The following is a 19,738-nucleotide window of genomic DNA, read 5'->3' as shown; positions in this document are numbered from 1 at the left end:
CGTTTAGTCCTGACCTCATCATAACCTGAGATGACGCTCTGCGCCACTAGAGGGAGCAGGTTTGTGTTTTATTTTAGTTGAGTTAAAAAAAAAAGATGCAAAGTAAAAACTAAAGAGAGAGTGGGGGAACTTAAGAAGAGACGCCATTTCTAGTCTTTAAAACTTGGAAATATGACACACATTTTGTGGTAAGACATTTTTTATCAACTTATTTATGCAAATTTATCATTTTATTCAAAGCGATCAAAGTGTCAGAAGTCTTGTAGAGGATCCCACATGGAAAGAAACTATATGAGGATGTATGTGCATATATGAAATCTATATGCAGTATATATCCACATATATGATAATTTATATATTATTTATATATATATATATATATATATATATATATATATATATATATATATATATATATATATATATATATACATTTACGTTTATATATGCCACATAAAGGCAATATTGAGGTGCATATACTGTATGTGCATATACAGGCCAAATAGGTCTCCTGTATTGCTTCTTCATATCCACATATAAGCCCTTTATGTTCATGATATGTCTCCGATATAGCTCATATCTCACTTTGGCAATTTTCATACATGATGACTTGACTAGGTCATATTTTTTAGTATCAAGGCAACAACTAAGAACTAACTTAAAAAAGTGCAAAAACGTATGTACTGTATGTGCCACGTAAATTTGGTATCACTTACAATTGGCATGTTATGGATTTTAACTATGGCAAATAAGTGAGAGAAGATGGTAAGCTATGATGTCTACACATTTTCCTGAAACATTTACAAGGTCAATTCTTTCTAATATGAAGATAGTGGGAAAGAAAGATATATAACACAATTGTCTTTTTTTCTTCTTTCCTTTATTGTTGTTTATTCTCTTTTTTTTTCTTGTACTATATTTATTTATTGTACTATTTGATTAAGTAAATAAAAATAAACAATTCTTTTAAATAATGTGGTCTAGCAGCTGCATTTTTAAAATTTTGCTAACATATAGGTGAATATATATGTACCCATATATGTGCATATACTGTATGTACAAATAATATAAGAAAACGGCCAATTTTTACAGTTTACAGTCTTTCACATAATTTGATTAAATTAATTAAAGTGTAATTGACCGGCGCAACATGGGAAAACTGTTTAATTTAGGCTTCTCTGTAACTGAACCTTTCACTTTAATTTAATTTAGCCTAGATTATTATTTTATCTGACAGTTCAGTTTGTGCTTCGGCATTGTTAAAGCATATTGCGGGTTTTGAAGCACTTCACTTCAAATGTTATTGGTTCTGTTTTATCTAGAAGACAACTGACCAAGTGAAATATTTGAACAAAGAGACAAACAATATATGAAATTATTTTTAAAAAGACATTTTTTCTAAGAAAAATATAGGCTACAAATTTTATTTTTGTTTGAGCCCGTCCACTACTTAACTGTGCGGGTGGAGGATTTTCGTTTAGTGGAAAGTAAGAATTTAATCAATGCTTCGCTAATTGTATTTTATCACAATTTTCTGTCATATATATGCAAATTTTTAAATATGTCATAATTTTAAAGATTACGTCTTGAGCGTCTGATTTTTCCTTGGTGTTTATGTGCTTATTACATTTAGATTTCAGCAAAATATTAAAATTAAAAAGGAAACAAGTTATGTCATAACGAATGCCCTTGAATAATGCAGCCTTTGACAGCAAGCATCAGTGTTTCCTGACATGACTGGCGGAAGGGGGCGGGGCGGTGCTGGATTTGTGCGTACCTTGGAATAAAATCCTGCAGGTGCCCCTGTATGTTTATGTATGTTCTTTCTATGTGGAATGTTCAGGAATAGTTATCTGGAGTTGTCTTTTTTATGGTTTAATGAATCAGTTTTGATTTACAAGTTGAGATATATCTAGTTGAGACTAGTTGCGCAAATTAAGTCTGTTTCTAAATCTCAGAAAGACTTAGTTAAAGCAATACTTGTATCACTTCTAGATTACTAGATTAGATTATCTGCATTTTTTACAGTGTAGTGTATAAATATATACTTTTGTTGAAGTCGTAGACCTAAATTCAGAGCTGAATAGTGACACAAATATTACTAAAAGTAACAAAAATGTTTTAAAGCGAAATTATACCCCAAATACCCCAAAATATCTTGTTTTTGGTTTGAAATAAGATTATTTTGCTTTCCTCACTGGCAAAAAGTTTAGCTTGTTTTGAGAAAAAAACTCACTAAAATCTTCTTATATCTGAAAACAAAACAGCATCTTTAGATTTACGAAGTTTTGGACATAAAACAAGACTATAATGAAATAATAATGAATTATTTTATTATTATTTATTTATTCATTTATTTACATGAAATACTCAGTTTGATTCATTCATTTATCTTCAGCGTAGTACCTTATTTAGCTGGGGTGGCCACAGTGAAATGAACCACAAACTGTTCCAGCATATGTTTTAAGCAGCGGATGCCCTTCCAGCCGCATCCCAGTACTGGGAAACCACAGATTGATCAACATGTATAGTGCAATCATGTGATCCAAACTATTAATAAGACAGAAGGGGAACAAAGAGAAACACATGACTAAAATAGGGAAACACAAGAGTCATGACCCTGAATCTGTTTCAATTTGATGGCTTACAATTTATCGATGAACACTATATTGCAGTGTAATCCATTTTAAATCTGTATTTACATCAGGAGGGACACTTCTTTATTTATTTTATATTGTTTCTTTGTACTACAGCATTTAACTCACCGCACTCGTGTACTGAATGAAAGAAGAACTCTAAAATGAGTCGCCATAATGAGAGAGAAGACGAGGTTTCTGCATCTGAAATGAGTTCTTTGTTTTCCGGTAATGACCTAACAGTGACCTCTGGTTTCAGGTAAGACACTGGCAATTTTACTACTGATGGGTGTTTTTATCTGAATTACATATGTGTGGATTACAAAGTTAATTACACTGCATTTTTAGGAGATTTTCAGGAAATTTTATAGCATCACAAAAACTCATTGGCTCACTCATTGGCTCACAGGCTCATTCTGAAAACGTAGCTCTATATACATTTCTGAAGATGGCGAATTATGTTGCCATAAGTACGTACAGCTGCATTTCGTCTTGAAAAACAAATGCTATGGGGTGGTATTATGCTGTTCCTTATCAAAATAAACAAGTAAATAACAGCTAGACTGTCACGATTACCAGCGATCATTTCCCATAAGATCGCTGGTTTGCACCTACAATAACCATGGACTACAAATCTGCCTTCTTCTGGACTACATATGCATACATGCACTTCTCCCAGACACTCACGCCTGCTCACTCATCTAGCTTGATTACATTCGCACACCTGAGGACTTTCAGAGACTGATTAACACACACTATTTAAGCCACACATTCACCCCTTCAGTGTGCTGAGGCTTGTTTACTGTAAAGTAGCATTACAACGCATTTTCCTTTTCTTGTTTTCCTGTGTTTTGAACCTAGCCTTGTTTATTTAGTTATCCTTAAGCCCTAAGCCACCTGCCTTCCAACCTCTTGCTTGTTATATTGACTATGATTCTGGATTGTCTTCACACACCTGTTTGCACCCGTATTGACCACTGCTTGCCTGACTGAATAAACCTGCATATTGGATTTTACCTCAGTTGCTGGTGTTACTCCCCGACGTTACATAGAGAATGTAGTAAAATCTAAAAATGTGGTCAAATCAGGCGATGGCTTTTTTTTTTCTGGATTGCTTTTGAAAACACTATCGGTTGGGTTTAGAGAAGGAGGTGGGTGGGTCGGTCAGTCGACAGTGGCTTCTAGTGGATTTACGTGAAAGTAGCAGGCGCGAATGGTTCTCAGAAGAAAAATGTGAGATCTGAAAAAGCGTTTACAGTGGGCTCTGCAAAAAAAAAAAAAAAAAAAACATAGCTCCTGGTACGTATTTGGCACTCCCTAGAAATGTATATAGGGGTATATTTTCAGAATGAGCCTGAGTTGATTTAATTTATGCCTGCATGTGTGGATTACAAAGTGAATTGCAGTGCATTTCAGGAGACTTCAGGGAATTTTATAGCACCACAGAAGTAATTAATTTATGTTTTGACCTGTCACATGACTAGTGGATGATCTATCCAGGCTTTAAAAACAAGAAGTGAAATCAAGAAGTGTTTTCTCTGAGAGCCTTTCTGCATTTGTCAGGATGATTTAAGCACTTGCAATTCAATCTAACAACACCTATTAACAATTGTAGCTTGCAAATATACTGATTGTTGTAAGTCGATATGCACTGATACATCATCCAATGTGCTGTATTTGTCACAATAAGGAATTATTCATGCTATTATCCACAGTTTTAAACAAGCAATTTCTAGGACCCAGGTCCCCCAGCTGTCTATTTTCTGTTTTTATACTCCATTTCTGCCATTATAAAAAATAATCGTGTATTTAAATTTTTAAGGTCTTAATCTTAAGGTCTTGAGTGCTTTATTAAAAGTTTCTACCTGTAATTAATCCCTACTTTTATATTACTTGTACTCTAAAGTCAAAGTTTAAGGGCTCATTCACACTTAGCACGATAACTATTAAGATAGTGGTAAAGACGTTGTAAATACTGTTCTGAGTATATAACAACAGCAGTTGTTCAGACCACAGCGATAACCATAAAGATGTAGAGTAATGACATTGTTAGGTTAGCTTTAAGGAGGATTTTTCCAGCTAATAAATGATAAAACACTGAAAGCCAGTCAGAATCACTGAAATATAAAGGGCTAATACTATTTAAAGCTGCAGACAAACTCTGCTTGATGTTAAGCTGTATTTTAAAACATTATTTAAAGATAATCTTGAAAACAATTCATTAAACTATGGGAAACAATTATAAAAACACATGGAAGTTATGCTAGATAAGCTGGCAGATTGAAGTATTAAAATAAAAGCACTTCAGGTTTACAGTATAGTTTCAGCATATGCATGTTTCCTCATTTGTTTCCTCCTTTTTTTGCCATTAAACTGACTGTGATTGCTGAATTCACTGTTTGAATATAGAGTACATAAGCTGGATTCACCGGTCAGATGCGCTAGAAATACAGCACAGCGTGGACATCTGCTGGTCACAAGAGGCTAATGCAAAAAAAAGCATATAACAAAAAAATAAATAGATCCTTGGTGTGAACAGGAGTTAAGACTGTTTTGAAAAACAAGTTTTATACCCACGGGCCACATAAATATTCTCATCCCCTTCATATCCATGCATTTTTATAGATCAGGAAGGTCTGTTTTCAGCTTTCTTGTATATGCTTGTACGGGAGTCAAGTCTTTGTCACAGTTCTAGCTGTCCTCCTGTGAGGTTTTGTAAGCTTGACCTTGTCCTCTCTATCCTGTGTATTTGTGTTAGCTTTTCTATAAAATTACTAATTGCTTTTTTTGTTCAAATACAAATTGATAAAAAGAATCTGCTATGTTAATGCATTTAGCTGCTTGAAAATTATGCTTTCAAGATACTGTAAACACTTTTGCTACAGCTCAGTTTTTGTTTGTTTGTTTGCTTGTTGTTTGCTTTAGGGGGAGGAAGAGACATAAATCAGACACTTCTGAACTCAGCGTTGTGTCTCTGAAGAGCGACGTATCCATGAGTCAACCTCCTGTACTGAGTGACACTACAGTGACCTCTGACCCTCTGTGAGTATAACATTCATATGTCAATGCACTGTACTACATCTCAAATCAACAATGTTAGGCATGTTACTTAAGTAATTATAGATACTGGTTGCTTTCACAAAAAGTAATCAAATTATATTATAAAAGTACCTAATTATTACTACCTGAATTACTCACATACATCAGTCTACACTGTTCCATACTATATTATTGATGCTGTGGGACAATATGACAGACATTCATTCATTTATTTTTCAGCTTAGTCCCTTTATTAATCAGGGGTCGCCACAGTGTGATGAACCACCAAATGAATGTACTAAGACGCAAAACAGTGGTACTTTCGAGATATACACTGTAGCTACTGTTGAGTTTTTGTTTGTTTTTTTGTTTGTTTGTCAACATTTGGTCAACATTAGGAGGAGGAAGAGACAGAAATCTGGTACTTCTGAACTCAGTGGTGTGTCTCTGAAGAGCGACGTATCCATGAGGCAACCCCCTGTACTGAGTGACACTACAATGACCTCTGACCCTCCGTAAATAAAACATTTATATGTCAATGCACTGTATTACATCTCATTTCAACAATGTTGGGCATGTTACTAAAAGTTAGCAACTGGAATACATTAATATAAAACTACCTAATTACCAGAAAAAGTAACTTATGCTTTACTTTTTTAAATAGAAAATATGTCAAGAATTTATATGTTGAATCATTATTATTATTATTATTATTATTATTATTATTATTATTATTATTATTATTATTATTATAAAACATTCTACACTACTCTATACTATAGTGATGTTGTTGTGGGACAATATGAGAAACACTTATCAAATTATATATATATATATATATATATATATATATATATATATATATATATATATATATATATATATATATATATACAATACGACAATATGTGAAACATTTATATATATATATATATATATATATATATATATATATATATATATATATATATATATATATATGCAAAACAATGGTGCTTTCGAAATATAAACTGTATCTTCTGCTGAATTTTTTTTTTTGTTTCGTTTGTTTGTTTGTTTGTTTGTCAACATTTGGTCATTATTCAACATTACCAGGAGGAAGAGACATAAATCAGACACTTCCGATCCCAGCATTGTGTCTCTAAAGAGTGACGTATCCATGAGGCAACCTCCTATACTGAGTGAGACTCCAGTAACCTCTGACCCTCCGTAAGCATAAACATTTATATGCCAATGCACTGTATTACATCTTGAAAGTCTTTATGATGGATGATTGTATATTTCTTACTATCAATTTATGCAGAAATCATTTATAATCTTGAATAATTGATTTGAATAAGATCAGTGTAGTAATTGTCATATTTTTATGACAGAAATTTTCTGACCTGCACTAAATACGATCAGACAGTTGATCTGCAGAAAGCAGAGAACGATGTCCTCCAAAGAGTCAAAGATCTGCACAAAATCAGCATGAAGAACAAATATGAGGGATTATTTGAGGGAGTCAAACTCCAAAAGACTCAAACCCTCCTGAACAGTGTCTACACACAGCTGTACATCATAGAAGGAGAGAGTGAAGGAGTGAATGAAGAACATGAGGTTTTACAGATGGAGAAAACAGCCAGAACAAAACACTCCCAACACACTCCAATCTACTGCAATGACATCTTTAAAGAGGAGAAAGAGCAAATCAAGACTGTTCTTACTAAAGGCATCGCTGGAATCGGAAAAACCGTCTCTGTGCAGAAGTTCATTCTGGACTGGGCCGAGGGAAAAGCCAATCAGGATGTAGATTTCATGTTTGTGCTTCCATTTCGAGAGCTGAACTTGATCAGAGATCATCAATACAGTCTTCACAGACTTCTGCTGGACTTCCATCCTGAACTTGAAGATCTGGAGCCCAAGATTTATGAGGAGTGTAAAGTTGTGTTCATCTTTGATGGTCTGGATGAAAGCAGAATCACACTGATGTTTTCAGACGCTCAGAAAGTTTGTGATGTGACTGAGACTTCATCAGTGGCTGTGTTGATGTCAAAGCTGATGAAAGGAGAGCTGCTTCCCTCTGCTCTCATCTGGATCACCTCCAGACCAGCAGCAGCCAATCAGATCCCCTCCAAATACATCAAGCGTCTGACAGAAATTCAGGGATTCACTGAGCCTCAGAAGGAGGAATATTTCAGGAAGAGAATCAGTGAGCAGCATCAAGCCAGCAGAATCATCTCACACATCAGAAGAGCAAAAAGCCTCCACATCATGTGCCACATACCCGTCTTCTGCTGGATCTCATCCACTGTGCTTCAGAAGCTCCTGGAAGAAGATCTGAGTGCAGAAATCCCTCAAACTCTGACTGAGATGTACATCCACTTCCTGCTGATTCAGATCAACATGAGGAATCAGAAGTATGAAGAGAGAGATCCAGAGAAACTCCTGCAGTCTAGCAGAGAAGTGATTGTCAAACTTGCTGAAGTGGCTTTCAGACAGCTGATGAAGGGCAATGTGATGTTCTATGAGGAGGACCTGATTGAGAGCGGCGTAGACGTCTCTGACGCCTCAGTGTACTCTGGGATTTGCACTGAGATCTTTAAGGAGGAATCTGTGATTCAGCAGAGGAAAGTCTACAGCTTCATCCATCTGAGCGTTCAGGAGTTTCTTGCTGCTTTCTATTTGTTTTATCATTACGTGATAAAAAATGTGGACACACTGCAGTTCTGTGATGTGATACAAAATCTACATAGAGATATAATCAATAAAGCTCTTGAGAGTGAAAATGGCCATCTGGATCTGTTCCTGCGGTTTCTTCTGGGCGTCTCTCTGGAGTCCAATCAGAGACTCTTCCAGGATCTACTGACACACACAGAGAAGAGCTCAGAAAGCATCAGGAGAAGCACACAGTACATTAAAGAGAAGATCAGAGATGGACATGGACTCTCCACTGAAAGATCCATCAATCTGTTCCTCTGTCTGCTGGAAGTGAAAGATCAGACTCTGTCCAGAGAGATTCAGGAGTTTGTGAAATCAGACAAACAGTCAGAGAGGAAACTCTCTCCTGCTCACTGCTCAACAATCGCCTACATGCTGCAGCTGTCAGAGGAGGCGCTGGATGAGCTGGAGTTCTGGAAATACAACACATCCGATGACGGCAGAAGAAGACTGATACCAGCCGTCAGCAACTGCAGAAGAGCTCTGTGAGTGTAACAATAAAATGTTTCTTCAGAACATTATCCTGTCTGAAAGAATTCATAATTGTTCATAAGATTTAAAATGATTCGACATATTGCCAAAAGTTTTGGTACACCTGCCTCTACATGCACATGAAATGACAGCCCACTAATGCTGGTTTAGGTGTTTGTGGGAATTATTATCCATTCTTCCTGAAGCCCAATTGTGAAGTCAAGCACTAATGTTGGATGGGAAGGCCTACTTCTAATTCTTCCTAAAAGCGTCTATTCAGGTTGAGGTTAGGGCAGTGTGCAGGCCAGTCACAGCCACAGCCATATCACCCTGCAGCCCAAGACCGGTTACTCACTGAAGCTAAGCAGGGCTGAGCCTGGTCAGTACCTGGATGGGAGACCACTAGGGAACACTAGGTTGCTGTTGGAAGTGGTGTTAGTGAGGCCAGCAGGGGGCGCTCAACCTGTGGTCTGTGTGAGTCCTAATGCCCCAGTAAAAGTGAAGGGGACACTACATTGTCAGTGGGCGCCATCTTTCGGATGAGACGTTAAAACCGAGGTCCTGACTCTCTGTGGTCATTAAAAATCCCATGGCACTTCTCGTGAAAGAGCAGGGGTGTAACCCCGGGAAGCCCTTTCGATCATGGCCTCCCAATCATCCCCTTCCACCAAATTGTCTCTATCACTGTCTCTCCACTCCACCAATAGATGGTGTGTGGTGAGCACACTGGCGCTGTTGTCTTGTGACTGCTGTCGCATCATCCAAGTGGATGCTGCACACTGGTGGTGGTGTGGAGAGACCCCCCTCATGATTGTGTAGCGCTTTGGGTGTATGGCCATCACAATAAATGCGCTATATAAATACACACATTACATTACATTACAAGTTCCTCCACAGCAAACTTCTCATTTGCATCTTTGTGGATCTTGCTTTGTGCTCTGGTGCTGGGTCATGGTGAACAGAATTCCCTATTCCCAAACTCTTTTTCCCAATGTTAAGAGTAAAAAATTGTCCAAAATGTCTTGGTTTACTGAAGCATTAAAAGGTCTGAACTTAAGGGCCATGGCATCACGGAGGCACAGTGGGTAGCACAATCACCTCGCAGCAAGAAGATCGCTGGTTCGAGCCTCAGCTGGGTCAGTAGGCATTTGCATGTTCTCCCCGTGTTTGCGTGGGTTTCTTCCGGGTGCTTCGGTTTCCTCCACAGTCCAGAAATGCTGTACAGGTGAATTGGGTAAGCTAAATTGTCCGTAGTGTATGTGTGTGAATGAGTGTGTATGGATGTTTCCCAGTGATGGGTTGCAGCTGGAAGGGCATCCGCTGTGTAAAACAAATGCTGGATAAGTTGGCTGCTCATTCCGCTGTGGCGACCCCTGGTTAACAAAGAGAGTAAGCCAACAAGAAAATGAATGAATGAATGAACTAAGGGGCCAATTCTAAAACAAATTCTAAAAAACAACACCACACCATTCTTAGTTCATTCGTATTATTCATTTAACAAAATCTACACTGCCACAATGCAGTCAGGCAAGAATATTCTCAAGGCAATCACCAAACCCAGACTTGCCTATCAAATAAGCAGATAGAGGAGTGTAATTGGTTACTATTAAAAACTCGTCTCCACTGCTCTCGAGTCGGTGGCGACCTGCTTTATACCACTGCATCCCATGTTCCGCATGGCACTTGTAAGGTTTGGATGCAGCTGCTGTTCCTAAGTTGCTGTTGTTCCCAGTGGATTTAACTTATCGCAACAATTGACAGTGGAATATTTTATATTGAAGAAAATACAATAATGGGCTTATTGCACACATGCCTCCTATCACTGCTCCATCCTTGAGTTCACGAAAGCTCATCTGGAGGGATGTGCCAAAACGTTTTGCAATACAGTGTATGTCTTCTTGATGTTATCTTGATATGTTGAAAAAAAGGGTTGCAGGATCATGCTAATTATAACTGATTTACCTTTTCAGTCTTGGTGGATGCAATCTCTCTACTCAGGATTGTGAAATTGTGTCGTCAGTTCTTCAATCCTCAAACTGCGTCCTGAGGGAGCTGGACCTGAGTAACAATGACCTGCAGGATTCAGGAGTGAAGCTGCTCTCTGATGGATTGAAGAGTTCCAATTGCCAGCTGGAGATACTGAGGTCTGAGTTTAAGAGGTTTTAATGTGTTATGTCTAATATAATCTGTTGCTTCCTGCTTTGCTACTGTTCGGACGTCTTTGCCTACTGCTCCGCTCCTTGCACTCCTGCTTTTTTATTTTATAATCTAATTTTAACTTGAGCCTATCAGCACAGTGCTCAAACGAAACAGCTTGAAGATCAACATCGAATCTACAAACTTTCTGGAGTACAACTTTACTTTTATTTAGAGGAATTATCGTCTAAACAATCCTCCCGCTACCAGCTGCTTTCATTCCTGAGATAGGAAAACACGGCTGTGAAAATGGCTCTGGATCATATTGATTTGGAATCTCACTGCTGCATCAACTGCCATAAACTTTTACAAAAGATTGCAGTTCTTGAAACAAAGTTACTTGCGATCCAACCAGAACTGCCGAATTACACAGGACCGGTTCATCGTGGAGCCTCACAGCATTCAGCCGGTAAGCCCTATAAATCTACTCCAGCTACTGTTTTGAGAACAGAAAAACAGATTGAAACTGTTGAAAATCAGCGTGAACTATGGCATAAACAAGGTGCGAAACCAAAGGGTACTCGTGGGGTCAGATCACGAAGGTCATACGCTGCTGCATTAGCGTTCTCTACCCCAAATACAGCTCGGACTCAAATACAGCTTCAGAACAGATATGAAGTTTTGAGTAATATGGGTGAAGATTCCCCAAATGCAGTTAGACAGAGATCGCATGACTCAGCAAATAACTTTGCTCTGAACAGAGGCTCAAGGCCGACTAGACAGCGGCATTCTGCTCCGATCGTAACAGAGATAAGAACATTGATTGTTGGAGACTCAATAATCAAAAATTTTAGGAGCAGAGATACCATGACATACTGCTTTCCTCATGCTACAGTTTCTGATATAAATAAAGAACTTGAGAACATATTAAGGAAACATGAGACTGCAAAACGGATTATCATCCATGTGGGGAAGAATGATATTCGGAAGGAGCAGTCAGAACTGCTCAAGAGAGATTTCTGTAAGCTTTTGGAAACAGTTGAAAGATTGAAAATTCAGCCGTTCATCAGTGGACCACTCCCTGCAAGAGGGACAAATATGTTTTCAAGGCTCCTTGGTCTAAATGCATGGCTGCAGAAAACATGTAACATGAAAAGACTGAATTTCATCGACAACTTCAATCTCTTCTGGAACCAAAGACAGCTGTTTACATCAGACGGCCTTCATCCAAACAAGCTTGGTGCAAAAGTGCTGAAAGACAACATCCTCTTCTCCCTCCATCATCCATCAGCTGTGTATGCCACTGAACTGAATGACACACACACACCTAGCAAATGTCCGGATGACCACAGGACTTCAAATCAGCTCCTGAGTGGACTTGTGGCTGACGCATCCTACAAGGACAGAGATAACACCACGCAGCCACAACAACCGCCGATAACGGACAAACTGCCGTCTGCGCCCTGCACACTGAGCTCAACACAGGCAGACTGTGATGCATCAGAACAGCATCAAGTCTCAGCACTCATTGATGATCCCCAGGAAAACAGCCAGGTAAACATATCTCAGCAGCCAGAAACCCCAGACCCACAGCCTCTGTCACCGGACACGTTCTCATTGTCATCTTGCTCGCCTCTCTTGGATTTTTCAAAAAAGATGGAGGAACTGGTGTGTGCTGGAACTAAACTCTCACACTCCATTGCTGCTAGCCCCCAGTTAGCAACCAAAAGTCAGCAAGCCACACGCCCATCTCTAAGCCCACCTCGCCCTACACCTAGGAAAGGCCTCAGGTCTTTGCGACAGCGCCAGGTCCCAAAAAACACCTCATCTTTAGCTGGTGAACTTAAAAACTGCCATTGATGTGTCTCGGGGGCCTGCTTAGGTAACAGTGTCTTTATCAGATGTTTACAGAACAAGCAGGAACCCAGTGTGTCTGTAGCTTTCTCTACGCAGATATGTGTCTTATTACGTGACAGAAAACCAAAGACTCTTTCAGACCGTATAGCAAATCATTCAAATCTGGTGTCTATTAAATGTATATCTGAGACTTCTGTAGTGAAAACGACTAAAACTGTTAAGTTAGCACTTCTAAACATCAGATCACTCAATAATAAATCACTTTTAGTCAATGATTTTATCAACACAAATTGCCTTGATTTTATGCTTTTAAATGAAACTTGGCTAGATGACAGTTGTAGTGCAGCAGTTCTGAATGAAGCAGCTCCTTTAAACTTTGACTTTTTGAGTGTTTGCAGAGCTAATAGGAGAGGTGGAGGCATCGCTGCCCTGTTTAAAGATGTCTATGAATGTAAACAAGTGTCATTTGGTGACTATTTGTCTTTTGAATATCTGAGTATAGCACTAAAAGGGTCTCCACGCATCTTACTAATCATTATCTACAGACCTCCAAAATATTCTCCAGCTTTTATTGATGATTTTACAGAGCTGTTATCAATAGTAACATCTGAATATGATTATTTTAGTATTGCTGGGGATTTTAATATTCACATTGATAATCCAGAAATCAATGCTGTAAAAGAACTGATGACTGTTTTTAACACTTTTGATCTGACTCAGCATGTTCAAGGACCCACACACAATCGTGGACACACTCTTGATCTACTTATAACTAAGGGTTTACACATTTCATCGACTGTTGTTAAGGATGTGGCACTATCTGATCATTTCTGTATTTTCTTTGATATATTGATCACTCCAGCTATTAAAGACAGATCTGTCTCTGTCAGAAAGAGATGCATAAATGAGAACACTAGTGAGCAGTTTATGAAGGCCATATCGCTGGCACCAAGTATATCTGCAGACTCTGTTGATTCTCTCCTTGATTTGTTTAATTCTAAAATTGAAAATGTAATAAATGACATCGCTCCTGTTAAAGTTAGGAAGAGAACTGGCAAAGAGAGAGTCCCTTGGAGAAACTCAAGAGCAGTCCAAATGAAGAAAAGACAATGCAGGAAAGCTGAGCGTATGTGGAGAAAGACGAAACTAGTAGTCCATTATAATATCTATAAAGACAGTCTTCAGGCTTTTAATGTGGAACTAAAAACTGCTAGACAGACTTTCTTTTCAAACCTTATAAACAACAATGTAAATAATGCTCGCACACTCTTTGCAACAGTAGAGAGGCTCACAAACCCCCCCAGTCGGATTCCCAGTGAGCTACTCTCTGTAAGCAAATGTAATGAATTTGCTAATTTCTTTACTGATAAGATCAATAATATCAGAAAGGCAATCAGCTCATCCAATCAGCCAAGTTGTGTCAATATCAAACAAACTCAACCACAACTTGAGAAGTCAGACATTATGTCTGATTTCATGGCAATTAACGGTAAAATCTTAGAAGAGATGGTGCAAATTATAAAAACATCAACCTGCAGTCTTGACACGCTCCCCACATCATTCTTCAAAACGGTGTTTACCTGTTTAGAAATGGATCTTCTAAAAGTGGTAAATGATTCACTTCTCTCAGGGATTTTTCCAAACTCACTTAAAACTGCAGTTGTTAAACCCCTCTTGAAGAAGAGCAACCTGGATAACACCCTATTGAGCAATTACAGGCCAATCTCAAATCTCCCTTTCATTGGCAAAATCATTGAAAAAGTTGTTTTCAACCAGGTTAACAAGTTCTTAAACTTCAAGGGGTGTTTAGATAATTTCCAATCTGGTTTCAGAGCACATCACAGTACAGAGAGCGCTCTTATAAAGATAATCAATGATATACGTCTAAACACAGATTCAGGTAAAATAACAGTGCTGGTATTGCTCGATCTCAGTGCTGCATTTGACACTGTCGATCACAGCATACTTCTGGATAGGCTGGAAAACTGGGTTGGGCTGTCTGGGACAGTCCTCAAATGGTTCAGATCTTACCTTGAAGGGAGAGGTTACTATGTCAGTATAGGTGATCATAGGTCGAGGTGGACACCCATGACATGTGGAGTCCCACAAGGCTCGATTCTGGCACCTCTCCTGTTCAACCTTTACATGCTCCCTCTGAGCCAAATAATGAGAAAGAATCAAATCTCCTACCACAGCTATGCTGATGACACTCAGATCTACCTAGCCTTACTGCCTAATGACTACAGCCCCATTGACACCCTCTGCCAATGTATTGATGAAATTAAAAATTGGATGTGCCAAAACTTTCTTCAGTTAAACAAAGAGAAAACTGAAGTCATTGCATTTGGGAACAGAGATGACGTTCTCAAGGTGAATGCGTACCTAGGCTCTAAAGGTCAAACGACAAAAAATAAGGTCAAGAATCTTGGTGTGACTCTTGAGTCAGATCTGAGTTTCAACAGTCATGTCAAAGCAGTCAGTAAATCAGCATACTATCATCTCAAAAACATAGCAAGAATCAGATGCTTTGTTTCTAGTGAAGATTTAGAGAAACTTGTTCATGCTTTTATCAGTAGCAGGGTGGATTACTGTAATGGACTCCTCACTGGCCTTCCCAAAAAGACAGTCAGACACTTGCAGCTCATCCAGAATGCTGCAGCCAGAATTCTGACCAGAAGCAGGAAATCAGAGCACATCACACCTGTCCTCAGGTCTCTACACTGGCTGCCAGTTACATTCAGAATAGATTTTAAAGTATTATTACTGGTCTATAAATCACTAAATGGCCAAGGACCTCAATACATTACAGATATGCTCACTGAATACAAACCTAACAGATCACTCAGATCTTTAGGATCATATAAACTAGAAGTTCCAAGAGTTCAGTCAAAGCAGGGTGAATCCGCCTTCAGCCACTACGCCCCTTGCTGCTGGAATCAGCTTCCAGAAATGATCAGATGTGCTCCAACATTAGGCACATTCAAATCAAGACTGAAAACACATCTGTTTAGCTGTGCCTTTACTGAATGAGCACTGTGCTGCGTCCGACAGATCGCACTATTATGTTTTTCGTTTTCTTTTTCATTCTTTTATAACCTATTTTAACTCATTTTAATTTGTTTTTATCTGTTTTTAATAATTTTTATTGTCTGCATTTTATTTTCCTAAACTTGTCTTTTTTATTCCTGTTTATGTAAAGCACTTTGAATTGCCACTGTGTATGAAATGTGCTATATAAATAAACTTGCCTTGCCTTGCCTTGCCTTGCCTAATATGTAGTAATATCCAGGTTCTAAACTATCGGTGTCATGCAGATTTTAGCTTTAACCCTAATTAAACACACTAGAACAAGCTAATCAAGCTCTTGGTATACTTGAATCTGCCATACAGGTGCCTTGAGGCAAGTCAGAGCTAAACTCTGTAAAACCCTCCAGGACCAAGTTTGGTGAGCCCTGCTTTAAAATGACTCCTTGTTTGTGTGTGTGTGTGTGTGTGTGCGTGTGTTTGTGTGCAGGTTGTCTGGCTGTATGGTGACAGAGGAAGGCTGTGGTTTTCTCTCTTCAGCTCTGAGTTCAAACCCCTCACACCTGAGAGAGCTGGATCTGAGCTACAATCACCCTGGAGATTCAGGAGTCAAGCTGCTCCAACACAAGCTGAAGGATCCACACTATGCACTGCAGAAACTCAAGTATGTGGAAGAATTTAAACACTTCTCTCTGTTTGCGACTTACAGGATTGCTTTACTTAGACTGTACTAGTACTAATTCTGTTGAACAATTAATTCAAAATAAAAGTTTGTATTTATGTATTGTGTGTGTAATCACTGTGTATAAATATTCTGTATATGTAAATAAAAAAAATGGATCAGATAAAAGAACCCTCCAAAAACATTTTATATAATATTCATTTATTCATTTCATTTTCGGCTTAGTCCCTTTATTAATCCGGGGTTGCCACAGCGGAATGAACCGCCAACTTATCCAGCAAGTTTTTTACACAACGGATGCCCTTCCAGCTGCAACCCATCTCTGGGAAACATCCACACACACATTCTCACACACACACACACATACACTACAGACAGTTTAGCCTACCCAATTCACCTGTACCGCATGTCTTTGGACTGTGGGGGAAACCGGAGCACCCGCGAAAGCAGGGACAACATGCAAACTCCATACATACATATATTACACCAACTTATCCAGCATATGTTTTACGCAGCGAATGCCCTCACAGCTGCAACCCATCACTGGGAAGCACCCACACTCTCATACACACTCATTCACACACACGCTGTGGTCAATTTAGCCTTCCCAATTCACCTATAGCGCAGGTCGTTGGACTTGGAGGAAACCCACCAACACAGGGAGAACATGCAAACTCCACACAGAAACGCCAACTGACCCAGCTGAGGCTCAAACCAGAGACCTTTTTGCTGTGAGGCGACAGCACTACCTACTGCGCCACTGCCTCGCCCCTTTATATAATATATAATATATATATAGTGGGCTGCACGGTTGCGCAGTGGGTAGCACATTCGCCTCACAGCAAAAAGGTCTCTGGTTTGAGCCTCAGCTGGCGTTTCTGTGTGGAGTTTGCATGTTCTCCCTGTGTTGGTGGGTTTCCTCCAAGTCCAACGACCTGCGCTATAGGTGAATTGGGAAGGCTAAATTAACCACAGCGTGTGTGTGAATGAGTGTGTATGAGAGTGTGGATGCTTCCCAGTGATGGGTTGCAGCTGTGAGGGCATTTGCTGCGTAAAACATATGCTGGATAAGTTGGTGTAATATATGTATGTATCAATGATTATTTATAAATGATTAAAGTCATTAATTTCCTCTAATGTTTTGTTGTTTTTGTCTGTCCAGTGTAGATCATGGAGGGCATTTCAGGATCACACATGGAATGCGAAAATGTATGTCTACAAACACACACAAATATACATATCTTTGCATATTTAATTATTTTAATGAGTTATTTGGCAGTTTTTAAACCTGTCCTGGAAGCACTTCCAGCGCTATTTATATCTCCCTCATCTAAAGCCCAGCGAATAGTCCTGTACAGTTATAGCTGTATTCTCTCTCCTTGTGTGCAGATGCCTGTAGTCTCTCACTGGATCCAAACACAGCACACACTCGCGTGATTGTGTCTGAGGACAACAGAAGGGGAACGCATGTGAGAGATCATCAGCCGTATCCTGATCATCCAGACAGATTTGAGAACTATGAGCAGATTCTGAGTGCAGAGACTCTGACTGGACGCTGTTACTGGGAGGCTAAGTTGACAGGCTGGGGTCACGCAGCGGTGGCATATAAAGGGATCCAGAGGAAAGGAGGAATTGACTGTCGCTTCGGTCTTAATAATAAGTCCTGGAATCTGTACTTTTGCGATACGATTTTCTCTGCGTGGCATGATGGGAAGGCTAACAGCACACCTATTCCTCCCTCTTCCTCTTTATCCAATAGAGTAGGGGTCTATCTAGATGTGTCGTCAGGTCGTCTGTCCTTTTACAGCATCTCTGACGCACACACACTCACACACATATACACGTTCAACACTACATTCACTGAACCCCTCTATGCAGGATTTGGGTTTTACAACGATTCTGAAGTCTCTCTGTGTCAGATTTAAAAGCCTCATCACATGTACACAGTTTACAAACCACCGGACTAACATTTCACAATTCTTAAAAATGTCATCTTTCTTTCTTGAAGTTCTTGCATGCATCTAAATATTGACTTTTTGTTGTTTATATGTATTTTTTTTATTTTCATTAGATAACAGAGGTGCTTATTTAAGAGAAAATTTGCTGTTTTAAATAAAACATGCAGGACGAAGACGTTTACATATTATTCAGTGTATTTGTCTGTTTAAACATGCACCCGAATCCCAAAGTGTCCTGCCCTTTTGCTCCTCTGTAAATGGCGTGTACAGAAGCTGATCTAGGATAATATTGTACGAAGCTCATCTGTCAGTCAGCGCTTATACATGCATTCACTGGATCAGAGGTTGCATATGAAAGGTGACGATTGATGCACAGCTTTAATGTGAAGAAAGTGATTTTAATTTTGATGTCAGCGTGCTTTCAAGACTAAAAATATATCAGAAATATGGGAAGATACTTAATGATAGGATGATAGTGGGATAGAATGGTAAAGTACAGGAGAATTTCGGCAAAAACATGCTATAGGGGAATCTCTAGCACCACCGCATTTGCTCTTTAACAATTTAGTACACAGAATATCTCAGTAAACAGAACTTTTGATCATTGACAACAAAGATGTATTTTAGATAAAGGTCCTACTATCATGAACACGTCTTACCTATCATTGTTGATAACACAAACTGAGGAAAATATGGTGCACTATGATATGCCAAGAGGCTCAAACAACACAAAAGAACATCAGAAAACAGTGTCATAGCGACATCTTGTGGACAAAACAAACCCTGCCCTACATTTATATGAATGAAGTGAACAGGAAGTGTTTGTGGAGAAACATTTTTGCGAGGGAACACAAAAAAACTTTAAAATATGTTTTCCTATCACTCTTTTTTTTCCATCCAGTTTTTGTTTCTTCCACCATTTTTTTCCCCACCATCACGTCCCTTCCGGGTCTCCGTAGTGAAGGGACGTGATGGTGGAGAAAAAAATGGGTGGAAAAAAAAAAACGAGTGATAGGTAAGCATTTTTTTTTGCCGGCATTCTCCCGTATTTTACCATTGTTCTATTATTAGGTATTTTCCATATTTTCTCATATTTTTATTCCTGGAGAATCCCGGCAAAAACAGGAGGGTTGTTATGTATGTAGTGAAGTGTTTGTCGAATAGTTTTACGAGGGAACGCAAACACTTTCAAAAATCACTCAATTTTGTTTTTTTTTTCCCACACATTTTTTTTC

The 19,738-nt window shown here is 38.8% G+C and overlaps 1 protein-coding gene across 3 annotated transcripts; it reads left to right on the top strand.

Moving 5' to 3' along the window:
* The first annotated feature begins 71 nt into the window (after positions 1-71).
* LOC100333957 (protein NLRC3-like) lies at positions 72-18,691 on the top strand. Of its 3 annotated transcripts, XM_073906495.1 has the most exons (10): positions 107-188; positions 2,754-2,895; positions 5,562-5,678; positions 6,074-6,190; positions 6,771-6,884; positions 7,049-8,860; positions 10,817-10,990; positions 16,354-16,527; positions 17,708-17,754; positions 17,935-18,691. In XM_073906495.1, exons 2-10 carry the CDS (start codon positions 2,801-2,803, stop codon positions 18,468-18,470), a joined length of 3,186 nt encoding a protein of 1,061 aa, XP_073762596.1. In that variant the 5' UTR covers positions 107-188; positions 2,754-2,800; the 3' UTR covers positions 18,471-18,691. The 3 variants fall into 3 exon arrangements, with proteins under 3 accessions (XP_073762605.1, XP_073762596.1, XP_073762585.1); XM_073906504.1 differs by lacking the exon at positions 5,562-5,678 and having other exon boundaries at positions 72-188; positions 6,077-6,190; XM_073906484.1 differs by lacking the exon at positions 107-188 and having other exon boundaries at positions 2,583-2,895.
* Positions 18,692-19,738: the final 1,047 nt, after the last annotated feature.

This window comes from Danio rerio, chromosome 1 (assembly GCF_049306965.1).
Source record: "Danio rerio strain Tuebingen ecotype United States chromosome 1, GRCz12tu, whole genome shotgun sequence".
In the NCBI taxonomy this organism is placed as follows: Eukaryota; Metazoa; Chordata; class Actinopteri; order Cypriniformes; family Danionidae; genus Danio; species Danio rerio.
The sequence above is the reverse complement of the archived record's forward strand: the minus strand, read 5'-3'. Positions and strand labels throughout refer to the sequence as shown.

What these genes read in the sequence shown, in the direction of transcription:
- LOC100333957 (XM_073906495.1), top strand. Translation starts at nt 2,801, where the DNA reads ATGAGTCGCCATAATGAGAGAGAAGACGAGGTTTCTGCATCTGAAATG. An exon ending in ACAGTGACCTCTGACCCTCT is followed by an intron (nt 5,679 to 6,073) that starts GTGAGTATAACA and finishes GGTCAACATTAG; the next exon opens with GAGGAGGAAGAGACAGAAAT. An exon ending in ACAATGACCTCTGACCCTCC is followed by an intron (nt 6,191 to 6,770) that starts GTAAATAAAACA and finishes CAACATTACCAG; the next exon opens with GAGGAAGAGACATAAATCAG.